The sequence below is a fragment of the Mus caroli genome, chromosome 7, assembly GCF_900094665.2.
Source record: "Mus caroli chromosome 7, CAROLI_EIJ_v1.1, whole genome shotgun sequence".
Classification (NCBI taxonomy): Eukaryota; Metazoa; Chordata; class Mammalia; order Rodentia; family Muridae; genus Mus; species Mus caroli.
The window spans coordinates 129,945,802-129,964,299 of record NC_034576.1 but is presented as its reverse complement, the minus strand read 5'-3'; the positions used below and the strand labels follow the sequence as shown (position 1 = coordinate 129,964,299).

General features: G+C 49.7%; 2 protein-coding genes across 2 annotated transcripts; one reads left to right on the top strand and one right to left on the bottom strand.

Annotated features, from left to right (window-relative positions):
- The first annotated feature begins 902 nt into the window (after positions 1-902).
- Prss8 (serine protease 8) lies at positions 903-5,308 on the top strand. The gene is made up of 6 exons (XM_021167211.1): positions 903-1,218; positions 1,457-1,474; positions 3,042-3,204; positions 3,751-4,022; positions 4,113-4,279; positions 4,386-5,308. The coding sequence occupies exons 1-6, from the start codon at positions 1,134-1,136 to the stop codon at positions 4,707-4,709; spliced, it is 1,029 nt and encodes a 342-aa protein (XP_021022870.1). The 5' UTR covers positions 903-1,133; the 3' UTR covers positions 4,710-5,308.
- On the bottom strand, positions 5,261-17,673 carry Kat8 (lysine acetyltransferase 8). Its single transcript, XM_021167210.1, has 11 exons — positions 17,451-17,673; positions 15,443-15,517; positions 15,185-15,360; positions 10,584-10,637; positions 10,287-10,451; positions 8,795-8,884; positions 6,480-6,620; positions 6,302-6,395; positions 6,049-6,199; positions 5,732-5,886; positions 5,261-5,437 (listed from the first exon to the last, which is right to left on the bottom strand). The coding sequence occupies exons 1-11, from the start codon at positions 17,659-17,661 to the stop codon at positions 5,373-5,375; spliced, it is 1,377 nt and encodes a 458-aa protein (XP_021022869.1). The 5' UTR covers positions 17,662-17,673; the 3' UTR covers positions 5,261-5,372.
- Positions 17,674-18,498: the final 825 nt, after the last annotated feature.

Here is an 18,498-nt window from a genome sequence, read left to right as displayed (position 1 = left end):
TTTTTTTTTTTTAAGAGAAGAGTTTCTCTATGTAGCCTTGGCTATCCTAGAATTTGCTATGTAGACCAGTCTAGTCTCAAACTCACAGAAATCTGCCTGCCTGTGCCTCTGTGGGACAAAGGACGACTGGCTTTAAAGGCACGTGCCACCACACCTGGCCTAAGTTTGCCAGTGTTGTTTGGTTGGCATCTCTCCGTGCCCTCTGAGGATCTGGTTCCCAGTGTTCTTCTACCACGACCCCCTGCAGCTACTGTGCAGTTGAGAGTCCCGCTAATTGGGTCTATATCACAGCTCCTAATTTGAAATGATTAATCAATAATTGCCTTTTGTTACTTGATTCGAGTCTGACATCCCCACTTCATCATCATCTCAAGGAGGTCATAGATGGTACAGTCTGCCACTTGTGCCGGGTGCACAGATAGGTACTTAGCAAACACTTACTAGATGATTGTCAATAGCCAGCCGTGCTCAACACCTGCAGGAAGGTGTTTTTACAGAGGGCCTGCCACGAACGGCTTTGGCCTGGGGCATTCCCCCATGCTAGTCTTAGATACCTGGCCTGAGGAGGGAAGGGAAGGGCTGAGCAGCGGCTGTGGCCCTACCTTAATAAGGTCTAGACCAGGCTAGGTTGTCGGAGAAGAGGGGACTAATAGTGAGACCAGGAAGACCTGAGGTAGTTGGCTGGCCCTTAGGGTTCCCAGTCCTGCCGGGGACTGCTTTCTGACCGTCCAGGATCAGTTTTCCTTTACCAAAAGCACCCACTGCGAAAGGATCCAGGAAAGGACCACAGAGGTCAGAGCAGGGGAAAAAAAAAAAAAAAAAGCCTGCTTTCAGAGGAGGAGGGCGTGGCTGAGGGAGGAGCCCACAGGTGGTTGGCTCCTGAAGTGCCTGGAGAGGTCTCTGTTGACCAAATTGTAAGGCAGAACAGGTCCACGCTGGTCACTGCAGAGAGACTAAAGGTGTGTCCCGTCTTCCCTCTGGCCATTTTCTGCCGAGAAGCCTGCTTCACCTTCCCAACCTAGATCCTGGGATTCCTCACTCTGAGCCCACACCTAGATCCTGCCTTCAAAACCAGCCTTCTGGTTCTTCCCTTTCTACCTAGAGGCTCCTTCGGGGGGCCCTTGTCCTGGGCCATGGCCCTCAGGGTGGGCCTGGGACTTGGGCAGCTGGAAGCTGTGACCATTCTGCTCCTTATCGGATTGCTCCAGTCGGGAATCGGTAAGTATGGATCTGCGGAAGGGAGGGTTGGAGAAGGAGCCCCGGTGAGAGCAGGCTGGTCCCCGTGTAGAACACAGCCTCATCCTGAATTCGAGAATCTCCGTGTTCCTACCGTCTTCCCCTCTTCTCTTGTTAGTCCCTTAAACAAGAAGTCACCCTCTGGGAAAGCGGTTGGCGTGAAGGGCTCTGGGGACTCAGGCCTCCCTGCCAACTCCTCTCTCTCTCTCTCTCCCTCCAGGAGCTGACGGGACTGAAGGTGAGGCTTTCTGCGGGAGTTGGGGGAGTGAGGGCACAGCGGCTCGGTGTCCCCTGGCGGGTTGTAGGAACACTTGTCGCCCAGCTGAGCTTGCTCACTTAGCCACACTAAGTGTCCCAACAGCTCTGAGTGTATGCAATCTTGGCTCTTGTTTTATGAGGAAACTGAGGTAAAGAGAAGCAGTGAGCTGTCCGCCGGCATAATCGAAGCCTGACTCTCAGTGTGGGTACGGGAGGTGGTTCTGAGGAGATCAGCTCCAGTGTAGACTGGTTTCCGGTCTGAGCCTAACTATCTAGTAGCCTTGTCTCCTTGTCTTTCTAAGCTCCAGTTTCTTTGCCTTGAAAAGCTGTTCAGTTCTGTTCTTCAAGGGCTGTGAGGAAGACCAGGAGACTGGGAAGTGAAAGCCCCTTGGAGCCTAGACGCGCCTCAGCTGCAGTCTGAGTAGTAGCCATTGTCAGGATTGTGAGGGAATGAAGGAAGAATCTAGCTAGGTGTTTTCTCTGCCTACTGCTAGCTTGGGAGGGGGGGCGGTCCCCAACCTGAGGAATCCAATTTCCTTGCAATGTTCAATCACATCCCTAGTTCTCCTGTGCTCAGCAGATGGGGAGAGGGTGGAAACAGGTGTCTCTAGGTAACGCTCAGGTTGGTGCAGTTGGAACAGTCATAGGCATGAGAACAGGTGTCAGCCAGCCTAGACACTGTGGAGAGGGCCCTGGAAGCTGAGAGCGACACCTGTGACCTCGCCGGCCTGATCTGAACACGCCATGAAGGGGCTGTGCCTGGATGGCTCTCTAGCCTAGTGGAGAAAGGCGGGAAAGGCATTTAGAATAGAGTGACTGGTCTTAAAGGTCCAGTGGTAAGGAGTAAGTGGCCCAGTGGCTGTGACAGGAAGCGGGGCTGTGCAATAGTCAGAGGATAGTGGCATATGTATCTGCAATTTATTTTTTTTTAATTCTTTAAAATTAAGTGCCGGGCAGTGGTGGCACATGCCTTTAATCCCAGAACTTGGGAGGCAGAGGCAGGTGGATTTCTGAGTTCCAGGACAGCCAGGGCTACACAGAGAAACCCTGTCTGGGGAAAAAAAAAATTAAGTGTTTTGCCCTGTGTGTCACATGAATGCCCGATGCCTTGGGAAGTCAGAAGGTATCAGATCTCCTGGAACTAGAGTTAGGGGCAGTTGTGAACTGTCATGTGGTTGCTGGGAACCAAATACAGAGGTTGCAAGAGGCCTTAGCTCTCCTGTCCCTGGGCTGTATCTTAAGGTCAGTATGGAGCCATGGAAGAGTTCTGCAAGGCTGATGTGGCCAGACTCGTGGTTTGTGTACTCAGACTTAAGGAGCAGACTGGGTAGAAAGCAAGGCTTAAGAGGAAGGGGCTGCTGTGACACTTGAATAAGGCCTCAGGGGGCACTGAACTCCTCACGGCTGCCAAGCCCAGGGTGGGGGTGGGAGCCGTGTATAAGTGCACTTCCCAGGCTCTGAAAGAGTCTCAGGGTGGCAGGGCTAAGTTCTGCTGTGGGGCCATAGAAGGGCCTGACCTTCCCTCCCTTCCCCCTTCCCCTGGGCAGCCTCCTGTGGTGCCGTCATCCAGCCACGCATCACCGGTGGTGGCAGTGCAAAGCCCGGTCAGTGGCCCTGGCAGGTCAGCATCACCTACGATGGCAACCATGTTTGTGGCGGGTCGCTCGTGTCAAATAAATGGGTGGTGTCAGCTGCTCACTGCTTCCCCAGGTACTAACTCAGTGGAGGGGCAGAGGGGGAGTCACACGTGGGTTGGAAACAGGGTTTGGGTGACAAGGGCCTGAAATCTCAAGTACTTGGGAGGTAGAGGCAGGACCAGTTCAAAGTCATCCATAGCTACTACATAGTAAATTTAAGGCCAGCCTGGAATACATTAGACGCTGTCTCAAAAGATACAAGTATGTCATGGGTCAGTCCAGATCATAGGCTGGACTAGTTCCTGGTGTAGGCTTGGGAGTATCAGTGTTCTTAGGCCACACAAAGAGGTCATGCTTTTGATCCTAGCACTTGGTAGGCAGAGGCAGGTTGAGCTCTGTGAGTTCAAGCCCAGCCTGGTTGGTATAGAGAGTTCCAGGCCAGCCCAAGATACATAGTGCGATCCTGTTTCAAAAAGAAGAAAGGAGAAAAGAAGAAACCAATCCTAGGTAGAAGTGAAGAGGGAAGGACCCTTGAGGTCTGAGGGAGGACAACATAAAGAACCGGGTCAGGGGACAGAAGAGGTCCCTCAGCTCCTACTCTTTGCCTCTCTGCCTGCAGAGAACACAGCAGGGAAGCGTACGAGGTAAAGCTGGGGGCCCACCAGCTAGACTCCTACAGCAATGACACTGTGGTCCACACAGTGGCTCAGATCATCACCCACTCAAGCTACCGAGAAGAGGGATCCCAGGGGGACATCGCGCTCATCCGCCTCAGCAGCCCTGTCACCTTCTCCCGCTACATCAGACCCATCTGCCTCCCTGCAGCTAATGCTTCCTTTCCCAACGGCCTTCACTGTACTGTCACGGGGTGGGGTCATGTGGCTCCTTCAGGTGAGGTGGGGCACTGGGTGCCAAAGGTCAAGGAAGGGAGGCTGACGACTGAGATTGGGGACCATGAGTAAGCACATTTTGTCCCCACAGTGAGCCTCCAGACCCCTAGGCCTCTGCAGCAGCTCGAGGTACCACTCATCAGCCGGGAAACCTGTAGCTGCCTGTACAACATTAATGCGGTGCCTGAAGAACCGCACACTATCCAGCAGGACATGCTGTGTGCTGGCTATGTGAAGGGAGGCAAGGATGCCTGCCAGGTAACAGAAGGGACAAGTGCACACTGAGTGCTGGAGGGCTGAGTGGAGCAGGCATGGGTGACTATTGGCCTGAGGTCTGTCCTGACAGCTCTTTTTTTCTCCTTAGGGTGACTCTGGGGGCCCACTCTCTTGTCCCATGGAGGGCATCTGGTACTTGGCAGGCATTGTGAGTTGGGGTGATGCCTGTGGTGCCCCCAACAGGCCTGGAGTATACACTCTGACTTCTACCTATGCTTCCTGGATTCATCACCATGTGGCAGAGCTCCAGCCTCGAGTCATCCCCCAGACTCAGGAGTCCCAGCCGGATGGCCACCTCTGCAACCATCATCCTGTCTTCAGCTCAGCGGCAGCCCCGAAATTGTTAAGGCCCGTACTTTTCCTGCCACTCGGTCTGACCCTGGGCCTCTTCTATCTTTGGCTTGAACATTAAGCTATTTAACCCTCAAAGTTGACCGTGCTTCCAGGACCCCAGCATGCCCAAGGACATGTGCCTGTCCGGGAGGGCAACATGCGGACTTGATCTTTGAGCCCACTCTTCTGCATTTGTTCTTTGGGATTATATAATCTAGGGCCAAGAAGTTTACCGCCTGTGGAGCGGGCCGGAACTCTAGCCACCTCTCTCTGTTACCTGCAGCTGATTGGCTAGGCTCCTATGGAGCTCCCAGAAGCCTCAGCTAGGAAAATGAGCCCTCACTTCAGCCTGTATCTAGCACGCGGGGCAGCTGCCTGGCTGACTGCTTCACAAGGCTGACTCCGGGCCCTACCCACCCTGCCTGATGAGCCCTTCCTTCACTTTGTCCTCTTCCTGCCTCCTGGGCTCTGCCTTAATCTCCTGGCCTCCGGAGGACTGAGCCCCCACCGGAGCTGGCTGGGGCTTGAGTCAGGGTGAGGAATAAAAGGAGCGAGGAGTTTTTAACCCAGCTGGCTGTGTGTGAGATGTAGTGAAGAATACCATCCTTTGGTGTCTCCGTACCTCCAAAGTCCAGTGCACCAGCAGGTTTTACTTTATGAATAAATGACACAAAACAGGTCTGTACACATATTTACAGGTTAGAGGCCAGGAAACAGAGATCCCAAGCAGGGCACAGGCCACTCACTTCTTGGAAAGCTTGACTTGTTTGTGCTTCGGGGGTGCCCACTTGAGGCAGACAGAGTCCACTGTGGGAGGAAAGAGGCATGAGAGGTAAGCAGGGCCTCTGGGCCGAGGCTGCTCACGCCTGGCTGCTCCTCTGGGCGCAGGCCAGGTTTCACCTTCCCGGGATGAGAACAAAAGGGAGCCTTGGACCTCGGGGGAAGGGATCCCAGGAATGAGTAACCACCTCTAGGCTGCCATCCTAGAAACTGGTTCAACTGGTTTACAATCTTGTAACAGCCAAAAAGAGTCCTTGGTTCTTATCCCACCCTGCCAAAACACACACGCATTCACAAAACACACACACACCCCACACACACCTGTGATAGGTGGTTTCTTATACTGAGCACTTTTGAGGTGTTCCTCTACCAGCTTAGGTGTGACACAGATAACATGCTGGCCCTTCCAGTACTTGACCATGTTGAGGGACTGCAGGGTGCTGATGATGTCATTCTGGGTGATGCTGGTCATCTGGCTGTTGAGAAGGATTCAAGCATATGGAATCAACGAAGGGATGACAGACAAGACCCATGGCCAATCTTGGGGGATCCTCTTCCTTTAGGGTTCCAAGCGATCCTTCACAAAGTTCCCAGTGGGACAGTGTATTCTGGACCTGGCTAGAAACCAAGGCTCTTACCTAAGATCTTTGATAGACAAAGTGCCCCGGAAGTCTCGCAGGATCTCCAGCAAGACCCATGACCAGTAGCTTCTGTAGCTGAGCTTGCCCAGGTCACTCAGTGGCTTCTCTGGGGAGCCTACAGTGCTCTCGAGCTTAGAGAGCTCATAACCTGGCAGTGGCAGAAAGAATCCTAAGGATCCAGCCTCGCCCCACCCCGCCCTCAGCATCCCCAACTCCAGGACCCACATCCTAGGCTGCAGCAGCTACTCACTGAAGGCGATGAGAAATTTCCCATAGCCACGCCGCTGGTAGGGAGGCAGGGTCAAGATGCAGGCCACGTTGTTTCCATCTGGGGATTCCTTCTCCTATAGAATATGGGGTATTCAGGTCCTTTGGGAGGGCTAGCCCCCATTCAAGTTAATAACACCCTCTTCCCTGCTCTCCAGTACCTTAGAAAAGTAGCCAACAATGTGAGCCCCTTGCCTATCTACTTCTGTCAGAATGTAAAAGACAAAGGGCTCCACATCAAAATACAAGGTCTTGTGGTCCAGGAAAAGCTTGGCTAGTAGACACAGGTTCTGACAGTATATCTAGGGATAAAAGGTAGAGACGGTAAGCAAACATGTCCAGGGACTGCCGGTGGCTACTCTGCAGCCCTCTAAGTACCAGGCTGCACAGAGGAGCCAGAGTTGGGCAAAGGATGTAGGCCCCTCCTCAGAACACAGAATTCAAAGCAGAAAGCAGCCATCCAGTCAGTGAGGTAGACAGCAGGCTCCAAGTGAAGCCTGTTGGTACCAACAGGTGCAGGAGAGCAAGACTCATCATGGCTTCCCTTCTTATTAATTTATTTGTTTGAGGCAGGGTCTCACTGTGCAGACCAGCTTCCACTTTGTCTGTCTGTATATCTATCTGTTTATCTACCCATCCAGGGTTTCATTGAAATTTATTTTGCAGATCAGACTGGCCTCAAACACAAAGAAAGTGATCTGCCTGCCTTAAAGGTCAGTGGGAAGGGACACAGGCACCGTGGTGCATGTGTGAAGGTCAGAGAGCAACTCCTGGGTGTTGGTTCCTGCCTTCCATTTTGGGCTCCAGGATAAACTCGAGCTGCTGGGCTTACGAAACGAGCACTTTTACCTACTGAGCCACCCAGCCACTTTTCAGGGCCAAATAAAGGGTAGGGCTTTACATGCATAACCAGAGTCAATCTTTACGGACATTAGCTTCATTACATCTCACACAGAGCAGGAAACTGAGGCTCAGAAGGAAAAACGGTTTAGGTTCCAAGGCTGGTGAATGCCAGGACACAAACTCAGTTGGGCCCAGGCTCTGCCTCATTCACGGGTGAGCCTGAAGCAGTCAGTACAAAGCTAAGTGGAAGCTGGCAACTGCCAACTGGAGAGGCCTGGGGGGTCTGTGCGGCAGGACACAGTTGCTGACCTCAGTCTGACACAGACACAGAGGCCTGCCAGGGCCAGCATTGGGAGACAATACCCCTTGTAGCTGGGTTCCTAGTACAGATGTAAAGGGTTTGGGGGTTGTTTGCTTTTTTTCACTTTGTATTTGTATTTTGAGAAGTCGTCTTACTGTCGTCTAGATTTATGTACTAGACTGGCTTTGAACTCTGAGATCCGCCCACCTCTGCTTCCCCGGAGTTAGGATTAAATGTGTGTGCTACTACACCCAGCTCTTCTCATTTAGGGTTTAGGCAATCTATAGCCCAGGTTGGCCTCCAATTTGTAGCAATTATTCTTCCTCAGCCTCCTGGGTGCTAGGATTGGAGGCATGAATCCACACAGAGGATGCCTGGTTTTTGATACCTCCTAACTTCGGCTCTTATCTAATCTAAGATTGTGTGAGCCCAGCACTGCTGGTCTGATGAGACTTAAGAGGCTGGCTTCAAAGTTGACAGAAGGTGGAGCTGGTTAAACACCCCCAGTTTTGAGTGGGAACCCCTTCTGTCATCCTAACAGTTCATGCTAAAGTAAGCCAGAGTAGCTAGCAAGAACCAGGCTTGGTAGGGATTCCCCTAGCACAGGGCTACCTGAGCTCCAAAGGTCACCAAAGACAACAAAGGCCGTGTTTACCAACAGCCTACTAGATGCTAGGCACGTGCTACATACCTGACATTTGTGTCTCATTTGTGCAGACAGATGAGGTAAATAATTATGACTCGTCTTATGGATGCGGAAACAAGAACAAAACAAGGTTAGGTAACTTGTCTGCGACCAGCCAGGAAGTGACATGGTGCTGTGAGAAGCCTGTCCTCCTCGCCTAGTACTACGTGGCCCTTCAGGGGAGGCTCAAACACTTGCTAAAGCTCTCTCAGACCCAGCAGGCAGGGGGAGAGCAGACCTCAAAGCCTGCTCCCATAGGGTCACTCCTGTGACAAGCAGGAACTCGGTGGCAGCTTCAGAGTGGAATAGGAAATCTCTATATTTGCAGGCAAGTATCTTTGGGTCACACAGAAAGAGGAAGTTGTTTAAAGAGCACCTTCAGGCAAGACAGTCTGTCTCTAGGCTCCAGAACTACTCAAACAGAACCACCCTGTCAGCCAAGGAGTCCCCAGAAACAGCTGGGAGACCTGGCCTGAGGCTGTGTTCACTATATATCAATACAGGCCAAGCACCAAGGGTCATGAGACCTCACTTGGCCAAGAGTAGATATAGATACTCACTGGGGGCTGGCCTCTGCCCGGCAGAGGTGATAATACGTACCCAGAAGATGGTTAGAGTTTCCTACAAGCCCTGGGCTACCAGCTCACCTTGTGGTCTTTGCCATCCACTTCATACACAGAGATGTTGCTCTTTCGATAGATCTCCTTCCCTGGGGGCTGCCGCCACTGACACTGGCCCTGGGGATCCAGGGAGGGACACACTTCAGACCTTTGGATCTCTGCCAGGTGGCGTTCACTCACCAGTCTGGCCCAGTGTAACTCTTAGCTTTGCCATCTGCAGGCCCTGTGTATAACACCTTATATCCAGTGACCCCGGTTTCTCATCAGCAGAATAGGGTCCATTTCCTAGTGGGCAGGCACAGAGCTGATAACTTGCTCAAACTTCTTCCTAACCCTCATCATTCATCTCGGGTCTAGCTTTGGGAGACATCCTGCTGTGCTAGTGAAAAGCGCCCCCTTCCTGGCAGCTGTGGTAAAGCACTTCTTCCTATGGACTGACATCATTGCTCAGGAGCTATTGGTTGCCTCTTTTTGTATGAGGAGCCCAACACTAGGTCTTAGTAAAGGGCAAGGAACTTGAAAATTTTGGTCTCCATTCTGTAGAAGAAACTGAGGTCTGAAGAGAGGCAGTAAGCTGGTCAGTTATCTGGAAGCAGAAAGAGAGCACTCTTTCCTTTTTTTTTCTTCTTTTCCTTTCTTTTCTTGCTTTTTATTTGTTTTTTTGTGTTTTGCAACAGGGTTTCTCTGTGTAGCCCTGGCTGTCCTGGAACTCTCTCTGAAGACCAGGCTGGCCTCGAACTCAGAAATCCGCCTGTCTCTGCTGCTCTTTCTTCTTCTTTTTCTTAAAGTTAATTTGTTCATTTTATGGACATCAGTGTTTTGTTTTTTTTTTCTGCCTATATGTATGTCTTTATGAGGATGCTGGAACCCCTACAACTGGGGTTACAGACATCTGTGAGCCAATGTGGGTGCTGAGAACTGAACCCAAGTCTTCTGGAAGAACAACCAGTGCTCCTGACTGTTGAGCCATCTCTCCAGCCCTCCGTCTTTCTTTTAAAAAGGTTATTTTTTTAGCTGGGCATGGTGGCACACACCTTTAATACCAGCACTCCAAAGGCAGAGGCAGGTGGATATCTATGAGTTTAAGGCCAGTCTATGAACAAACAAACAAACAAACAGATTTTTATTCTTAACAATATGTATATGTGTGTGTATGTATGTATGTATACTCATGTGTCCATAAATACAAGTTCCACCAGAGGCTGGAGGAAGGCTTTAGACTTGGAGCTTAAGTTACAGGAGCCTGATGATGCTGGGAACTGAACTTGGGTCCTTTGCAACAGCAGTCCATGTTCTTAAGCCCTGAGCCAGCTCTCCAAAGGCTATGCCAACCCTGGACTATGTAGCTGAGGATGACCCTGAACTTCTGACCTCCTTGTTCATCCGCTAGGCACTAGGATTATAGGAAACCCTACCACACCCAGAGGGCTCTAGTAGTCCCTTGGGTGTTTCCCACCCCCCAGTTTCTCTGGACTCATCCCTATCCCCCCCTCCCCCCAGGGGAGTAACCCAGCCTCACCAGGTGGAAGCGGTAGCTCTTCTCGAACTTCATGTATTTGAGGCAGTACTCGCAGAGCCAAAGCTTGGGCTGCTTCCCATAGTCCTCTGGGAAAGGTGAGAAATACCAGGCATCGATTTCATAGTTCCCAATGTGGATCTTGTCTACATACTTCACTTTGGTGATCTGCAGACAGAGAGAGACGAGGACAGGGCACAGCTCAGAGCTCATTAGGAACAAGAAAAAGGGCAGGAAGCACCCCATCTGGTCCCCAGGGCAGGGAGCACCCCACTGGTCCCCAAACCTGCTGATTCTTACCGCCTCGTGTTCCTTTTCCAAGGCTGCTGTGGTGGGGTCCATCTCTGCATAGGTCTGGGGTAAGAAGTACACAGAGATGAACATTACATAGTTAGACTGTTCCCTTCCTGCCCTAGAACTCAGTGCTGATTGACTGTCTCCTAGATCTCGCAATACTAGTAAAGAAAGTAAGCACAGTAACAAATACTGATGTCAGCATCTCCTCTGTTTTCCTTGGTTGAGGCTGGCTCCTCTGCTATCTGCCTACCTACGCACACATCTGGACACCTCAGTCTGGACCTTGAGCTAGATAAGCAGGTTAAGAGCTTTAGCTTTAGCTGGGCAGTGGTGGCGCATGCCTTTAATCCTAGCATTCTGGAGCAGAGACAGGCAGTTCCCTGTGAGTTCGAGGCCAGCCTGGTCTATAGAGTTCCAGGACAATCAGGACTACCCAGAGAAACCCTGTCTTGAAAAACAAACTCCCCACCCCACAAGAGCTTCAGTGTACAGTGGGTCATATGCAAAACTCAGATGAAAGAACAGATCTCAGAGTTTCCCATGTCAGAGTAAGACCTGCTGGCCTGGGCCTGCTGCTGGCGTGGGTCTCCCTCCTTAACACCAGACTTCAGCAGCCTTTGAATATGTTCCATGAGGCTCCCCATCTTCTCATAGATGTCAGGCAGTAGGTGAACAGAAAGGACCTCTAGGTTCCTCTTCCTCCTGGGCCCTCTCTTAAACATCACTGCCTATCACTGGTCTACTCACTCTTAAAGCTTCTTTCTCATCCTGGTAGCTGACCTAACCAATGGCCAACGGAGGGGGCGCCAGCTCTCTTCTCTGTGGTTATCTCTACAATCAGTTCCTGTGCAATTTTTTCTGACCCCTCCAAATAATCAATGCCATGTTAGGTCTGGACAGCTGACTGGGGTCCTCAGCTCCCTGTTCTATCTCAGCCCCTCCAATCCACGGCTATCAAGGCCTTTCCTCCAGCCCCAGCCTTCCACACATGTACCGCTTCCACAGTGAGAGCGCCTCTCCTCTTCATGCTGCAAGTGCTGGCCTCACCTTGGCGCAGAGCACAGGCCAGGTGAGTCTACGACAGAGCTGTCAACTACCATGTGCAACTATTTTGCTCTTTCCTGTCCTTCAAGGCCCACCATCCTTCCAAAGGATCCTCCAGGATGTCTGACTAGATTCACTCCTTTTTTTGTGTTGGTTTTTGTCTGATTGTTTTGGTTGTTTTTCGAGACAGGGTTTCTCTGTGAAGCTCTGGCTGTCCTGGAACTCCAGGCTCACCTCAAACTCAGAAATCTGCCTGCCTCTGCCTCCTGAGTGCTGGGATTAAAGGCGTGCACCGCCACTTAATGATGTGTTTTTTTGGACAGGGTCTCAGTATTTGTATCACACTGGTCTGGAATTTGCCTCAAACAAACTCCAAGCTTACAGGGAATTCTTACCTCAGCCTACCAAGCTTTCCTACCTCAGGGGCTGTGCTTACAGGTATGCACCATTATACCTGGCCTTGAAGAGAATTATTTCAATTTTACAGAGTAATAAACATACAGAAAGGGATGAGGTCACAGGCCATGGGCCAGCTGCCATTGTAACTACCAAACACTCTTAGACATCATTTTCATTTTGCCTTCATAACGAGTCTTTGAAACCAAGAGTGCTCGTTATTGCCATAATACAAAAGAGGAAACTGAGGCACAAAGAAGAAAAATCTTGGGGCTGGAGAGATGGCTCAGCTGTTAAGAGCACTGTCTGCTCTTCCAGAGGTCCTGAGTTCAATTCCCAGCAACCACATGGTGACTCATGGCCCTCTGTAATGTGATCTGGTGCCCTCTTCTGGCAAATTCGGGTATACCTGCAAGTAGAGCACTCGCACATCTAGCCCAGGTTCACAAAACTGGAAAACAAAAGCAGTCCTGGGCTGGCCCAATTCCAACAAAGACTTTTCTCTTCAGGTGTCTCTTGAAACTGCATTTCTCAATGTTCACAAAATTCTTTTCTGCGAATGCATTAAAGAACTACAAAACCACTATTTTTCTTCAATGTTGTAATTTATTTAGAATTAAGCATTAATTAGAACAGGGCATGGTGGTACATACCTGTATACCAGCAGTTCAGAGGTAGAGGCAGGGGACCAGTTCAAGGTCATCTTTGGCTATAAACCAAGTTTGAGCCCATGTCTCAAAAAAAAAAAAAAAAATCCAACCAATCAACCAACAAAAATCTCCAATAACTATCGAACCTCGCTGAGAGTTGAATCACTCATCCATCAATATCCAGCCCACTCTGGTCTACCTGCTGACTAACAGTCACTCCATTCAAGCCAGAGAACAGCATTTTAAACCTGTGCTGTCCAAGAGAACAGCCATTAACTGCAAACGCTATTCCATCTCAAATTCATGACAATTAAAAAAAAAGTTCTAGTCAAACTGGACATGTACAGACTGAGCCACAGGTGGCCAGAGGGACTGCTGTGTTGACTAGCAACAGCCCACAGACCACTTACAACAGTACACTAGACAGTGCCACCCCACAACTGGAGAGTCTTTGTAGCTTAGGGGATGGAAAACTTCTTACTAAAGCACACTGGCACTGCCGCCAGCTGAAACGTCTGTGTACATCTACATGCGTGGATTACAAGTCAAACAAAACTGCCTCTAAACAATACTTACCCCACAGACATTTGAAAGGGATGGAGAGATGGTTGAGAGTCACAAGTATTTGTTGCTTCTGTGGAAGACCTGAGCTCAGTTCCCAGCACCCATGGGCCCCATGGTAGTCACAGCCATTTTGAACTCCAATCTCAGGGAACCCAAGGCCCTCTTCTAAACTCTGTGGCACTGGACCCACGCGCATACATGCAGGCAGCACTCATACATATAAAGCTAAAAAAAACTTTTACAAAATGTAAATGTTATACATACCACACCAAAACACATTTCCAGCCTGGTGACAGAGTGTCCAGAGAGACAAGCATTGTTGCACTGTGTTTGCTAAGAGCTTGCACGGAATGGCACAGCTGCGCAGTGGCTGCTCAGGACGGCTGCCATGCCTTAGCTTGTAAATCAATGCAGGAGTGTGGGTCTGCTTCCTTTCTGGAATTATTCCTTTCTCTCTTCTATCTCTTCTCTAAGCTATTTCCCTTAGCACTTCTGGCTTCTCCCCAGACATTTTGGGTTTCCTTACTCCTTCCTCTACAACTTTACTCCCTGCCTGGCGGTGGTGACACACACCTTTAATCCCAGCACTTGGGAGGCAGAGGCAGGTGGATTTCTGAGTTTGAGGCCAGCCTGGTCTACAAAATGAGTTCTAGGACAGCCAGGGCTACACAGAGAAACCCTGTCTCGAAAAAACATTAAAAAAAAAAAAGAAAAGAAAATCTTTACTCCCTGGCAGTGGCTGACTGTCCACCATGTGTCTGACCTCTGTGAGATTCTGAACAGCATGATTTTTTCCCTAAACTTGACAGCCCACCTGCCTTGGGGTTTTTCTTTTAAACTGTAATAAATCTGTCAAGCTTCCAAAATAGAATAGAAGGAAGGGGGGAGGAGGGAAGGAGGGGAAAACAATCCCCAGAAACAGTCTGGCTAGAAGAGAGTTCAGGGCCATCCTGGGCTACAGTCTCAAAAGACCAGAGAGCCAGGCTTGCTGACCCCTGTAATCCTTGGATTACACTTGGGAAGTAGGCACAGAAAGATGAGGAGTTCAAGGCCAGCCTTGCCTATGTAGGAAGTTTGAGACTAGCCTGATTACAAGAGACAGTCTCACAAAAACAAAAAAGGTTACTGCCATGGCTCGGTGGGTACTGGACTTGCCATGTAATCCTAGAGACCGGAGTTTGAACCCTGGATCCTAATTAAAGGTAGGACTGACTCCACAAAGTTGCTCTATGGTCTCCACATTCTCAAACCATGGCACACATAACCCCTCCCCCCACATATCATGCATACACACATATAAGCACACGAACATATCATGCATATACATACATATACTAAATATTTTGAAGTATATGTATATATACACACACATACACTAATAACACACATACTTTGTTTCTGTTTTTCAAAGATTCCTGATTTTGGATACCTCTGTAGGATGTGTCAGGCAGGGCCTGGCCCCTAAGACAATGTAAATCCTACCAAGACTTCTAGACTGGCCTGTGCTCCTCTGTATATTGAGATGCTCTGCAACAGCAGGTGAAGTAGATGTTAAACCTAATACTCTGGCTGGCTTTCCAGCCAAGAAGCTTGGGCTTAACCTCTCGGAGCCTGCCTCCTCATACAGAAAACCAAGTATTTGCCCCGGGGTGATAAGGCCATAAAGGTCAGGGAGGCTTGGATGAGTTTGTACAGTGCTCAGTGTGGGGATGGATAGCAGAGGAAAGGACGTAATTTTAGTTTCTTTTCCTTCCCTTTGGACTTCAAGTTTGAGTTCCAGTCCTAACTGTACCGTTTCCTTACTGTGAGAGAACAACCCTCTTCTCTCTATAAGCTGAGGATTTTTTCATATATGAATAAAGGAGAGAAAAACCCTGGCGTACTACCAGCTTTTACATGGGAATTGCTATGGCTTTGCTGTGATGGTCCTGAGAAGGGAGGGGCCAGGACCTTCTGCACGTGGTTGATCTCATCATGCTTTCGCTTTTGGTTTCGAGTGATCTTGCGCTCAGGCTGCTCGGCCAGCTCACTCAGGTATTTCTCAGAGTTCTTCTGCACGGCATCCTTCACTGTCTTGGTCAGTGCAAGTCGGTTCTTGTCCACCCATTCGTCCAGTCGCCTGTTAACTGTTAGGACACACCGTGAGGGTGAGGGACTGACTGCCTGCCTCCCTCCTTCCACCCAGGCCCCAGGGCCCCAGGCACTCACAGCCCACATAGTGAACATAGAATTCTTCTCGGCCTTCCTGGTCATTCACTCGAGACTGGATCACTTCTGCTGAATCTGTCAAGAAAAAAAGAGGGGGTATCTGAGGGGTAATTTCCAGATCCACCTGTCCACACCTGCCATTTACCCTGTAAGGTGAGCCAGGTTAGGACTTGGGGGAGGTGCAGGGGGTGTTACAGAGGACCAGAGATTTGGAAACTGAGAAAACCTGGTATTTAAGCATGTTTAAGTCTACCTCCAAAGTCAGTGCTCATTCACTCATTTGGGGGCCATGAGAGCTGGCTGGGGATTAAGATAGTTTAAGCTTCCTTCACATTTCCTAAATGACTGTAGTCCCATGATTTGACTTTCTGAGCCTTAGTTCTTTCATCTGGAGAGTACCTAAAACGGTAACCGTGGCTTTAGTTTGTAGCACAGGGACAGATGCATGATAGAGCTGTCTAGAAACCAATGCTTGTCTGGTGCTTTGCTAATGTACTGCTGGCCACAGTAAGCAGATACAGTGAGGAATCACAAGAGATCTTGTTCTCTAGTATTTTCCCATTGACAGAGAAAGGCAGATAATTTTAACAGTATGGCTGGCAGGTGTGGTGGCGCACACCTTTAATCCCAGCACTTGGGAGGCAGAGGCAGGCGGATTTCTTCTGAGTTCGAGGCCAGCCTGGTCAACAGGGTGAGTTCCAGGACAGCCAGGGCTACATAGAGAAACCCTGTCTCAAAAAAACAAAAAAACAGTATGGCTGAGGTACGAAAAAGAAAACGTGCCAGACCATGCAAGCAACTGACTTTGCCTGAAGGGGTCAAGAATGGGATCACCACAGGAGATAAAGTTAAGAGACTAGGGGCTGGAGAGATGGCTCAGCGGTTAAGAGCATTGACTGCTCTTCCGAAGGTCCTGAGTTTAAATCCCAGCAACCACATGGTGGCTCACAACCATCAGTAATGAGATCTGAGATCCTCTTCTGGGGTGTCTGAAGACAGCTACAGTGTACTTACATATAGTAAATAACTCTTTTTAAAAAAAAAAACAAAAATTAAGAGATGAGTAAGAGCTAGCCAGGAAGACATGAGATTACTTATAGCAAGAGCAGGTGATAAAAAAGGCACATAAACACATAGTTTTGGAGGGCAAAGCAAGGTTGGTCTGGCAATAGCCCTTGCTAGAAGTGCCTAGAAACTGGAAAGATCTCAGACATGAAAGTCTAAGGAGTTTAATTATGTTTTGAGACAAGGTCTCTCTATGTAGTCCTAGCTCTTCTGGAACTTGCTATGCAGACCAGGCTGGCCTCAAACACACAGCCTTCCCAGGGCTGGGATTAAAGGTGTATGCCACCATGACCGACATTTATTCTATCTTTTAAATTACATGTATTTATCGTATTAGGAGGAGGGGGATACTCTTATATGGATTCTGAGGGCAGACAGTAAGAATCATTGTCTCCTTCTACCATGTGGGTCCTGGGGACAAACTCAAATCACCAGACTTGGTGACAAATACCTTTAAGTCCTGAGCCATCTCAGCTCGGAGTTTATTTTGAAGCCAGCAGCTTGAGGTTTATTTTGAAGAGGGAAAGAAAAGGAAGATAAGGAAGATAAGGAAACGTGTTTTTATGAACTGGGCTGTCCTCTTTGCTGGCGATGAGGGGACAAGAGACAGACAACAGAGCACAAAAAAAAGAAAAAAAAAAAAAAAAAAAAAAAAAAAAAAAAAAAAAAGATGAAGCCTGAAATCGGACCAGAGTGAATGTTCACAGGCCAACTCTGTATTCACCTTACTGGTGGCTTTCTTTACAGGTGACAACAAGCATGGACTGACTCCGGCCTCCCATTACAAAGCGGGTTTCTCAGCTCCAGAAATCCCACCTTCTTACCTGAGTCACCACCCTGGCCCCAAGACTCCCAGTCCCCAAGCTCCGCCCCACGGAGCGCCCATTCCTAGGCCATGCCCCATCCCTAAATCCCGCCCCTAGGCCCTGGGCCCCGCCCTCACGCCAGGTGCTATCCGGCCGCCGGCACAGGTACGTTTCTCCGATCTCCACGGTGACTTCTGGTTCGCCACGCGCCGGAGTCGGCGGAGAGACCCGGCCCGGGGACCGGGCAGGCCCCTCGACTGCTGCATTTTCACCCGGGCCCGGCTCTCCCTCCCCTACAGTTCCTGAAGTTGTTGCAGCAACTGCAGCTGTTGCTCCCTGTGCCGCCATTGCTGTGCCGGAAGTGACTGGCCAGAGAGCCGCTTTTATTTCCGGATCACTGGGGGCGGGCATAGTCTTGCGCGTTGGAGGTGGGGAGGCTGTGACGTGGCAATGTTTTGTTTTGTGCGTACTGCGTGTGGCTGTTGTTGCTAAAAATTGGCCCAACTTGAGACAGGGTCTAATTATACAGTCCTAACTGACTTGGAACTCGCTTATGTAGACCATACAGGCCTCGAGATCCACCTGCCTCTGCCTTTGGAGTCCTGGTATTTAAAGACGTGCACCGCCACACCCGGCCTCAGCTATTTTTGTGGAGTTGTTTGTTGTGACATAGCCGGGGCTGCCTACACACTTGCTGACCTAGCTCCTACTGCCTTGGGTTCCCGAATGCTGGGATTAAAGGCGAGCACCACCAACCTTTCCTATTTTTTGAGAAAGAGGCTAGCCTGAAACTCATTGAACGTGCAGCAGTATTCTGAGGATTACAGTTGTACTCTATCACTGAATTAAGTTTTATGGGATGCTTGGGGCCAAAACCCAGGGCTTTATATATACTACCCACTCTGTATTTGCGTCTCTCGTTCATGGTGGGAGCAAAAACCAGTTGAGACAGGAAAAGAACAGATGTGCCAAATAAACTATCTTCAAAATAAACTTACTCTCTCTTTTTTTTTTTTCAAGACAGGGTTTCTCTGTGTAGCCCTGGTTGTCCTGGAACTCACTCTCTAGACCAGAAATCCGCCTGCCCCTGCCTCCCAAGTGCTGGAATTAAAGGCCTGCACCACCACTGCCCGACAACTTCTTTTCTCTTAAGAATTTCATGTAGCAGGGCTGGAGAGATAGCTC

Excerpts from the sequence above, each read along its gene's own strand:
- Prss8 (XM_021167211.1), top strand. The coding sequence starts at position 1,134 with ATGGCCCTCAGGGTGGGCCTGGGACTTGGGCAGCTGGAAGCTGTGACC. Across the intron at positions 3,205-3,750 it reads GCTGCTCACTGCTTCCCCAG|AGAACACAGCAGGGAAGCGT; the intron begins GTACTAACTCAG and ends CTCTGCCTGCAG. Across the intron at positions 4,023-4,112 it reads GGGTCATGTGGCTCCTTCAG|TGAGCCTCCAGACCCCTAGG; the intron begins GTGAGGTGGGGC and ends TTGTCCCCACAG.
- Kat8 (XM_021167210.1), bottom strand. The coding sequence starts at position 17,661 with ATGGCGGCACAGGGAGCAACAGCTGCAGTTGCTGCAACAACTTCAGGA. Across the intron at positions 10,452-10,583 it reads TGGAAAAGGAACACGAGGCG|ATCACCAAAGTGAAGTATGT; the intron begins GTAAGAATCAGC and ends CTCTGTCTGCAG. Across the intron at positions 6,200-6,301 it reads GAAATTTCTCATCGCCTTCA|GTTATGAGCTCTCTAAGCTC; the intron begins GTGAGTAGCTGC and ends TGCCACTGCCAG.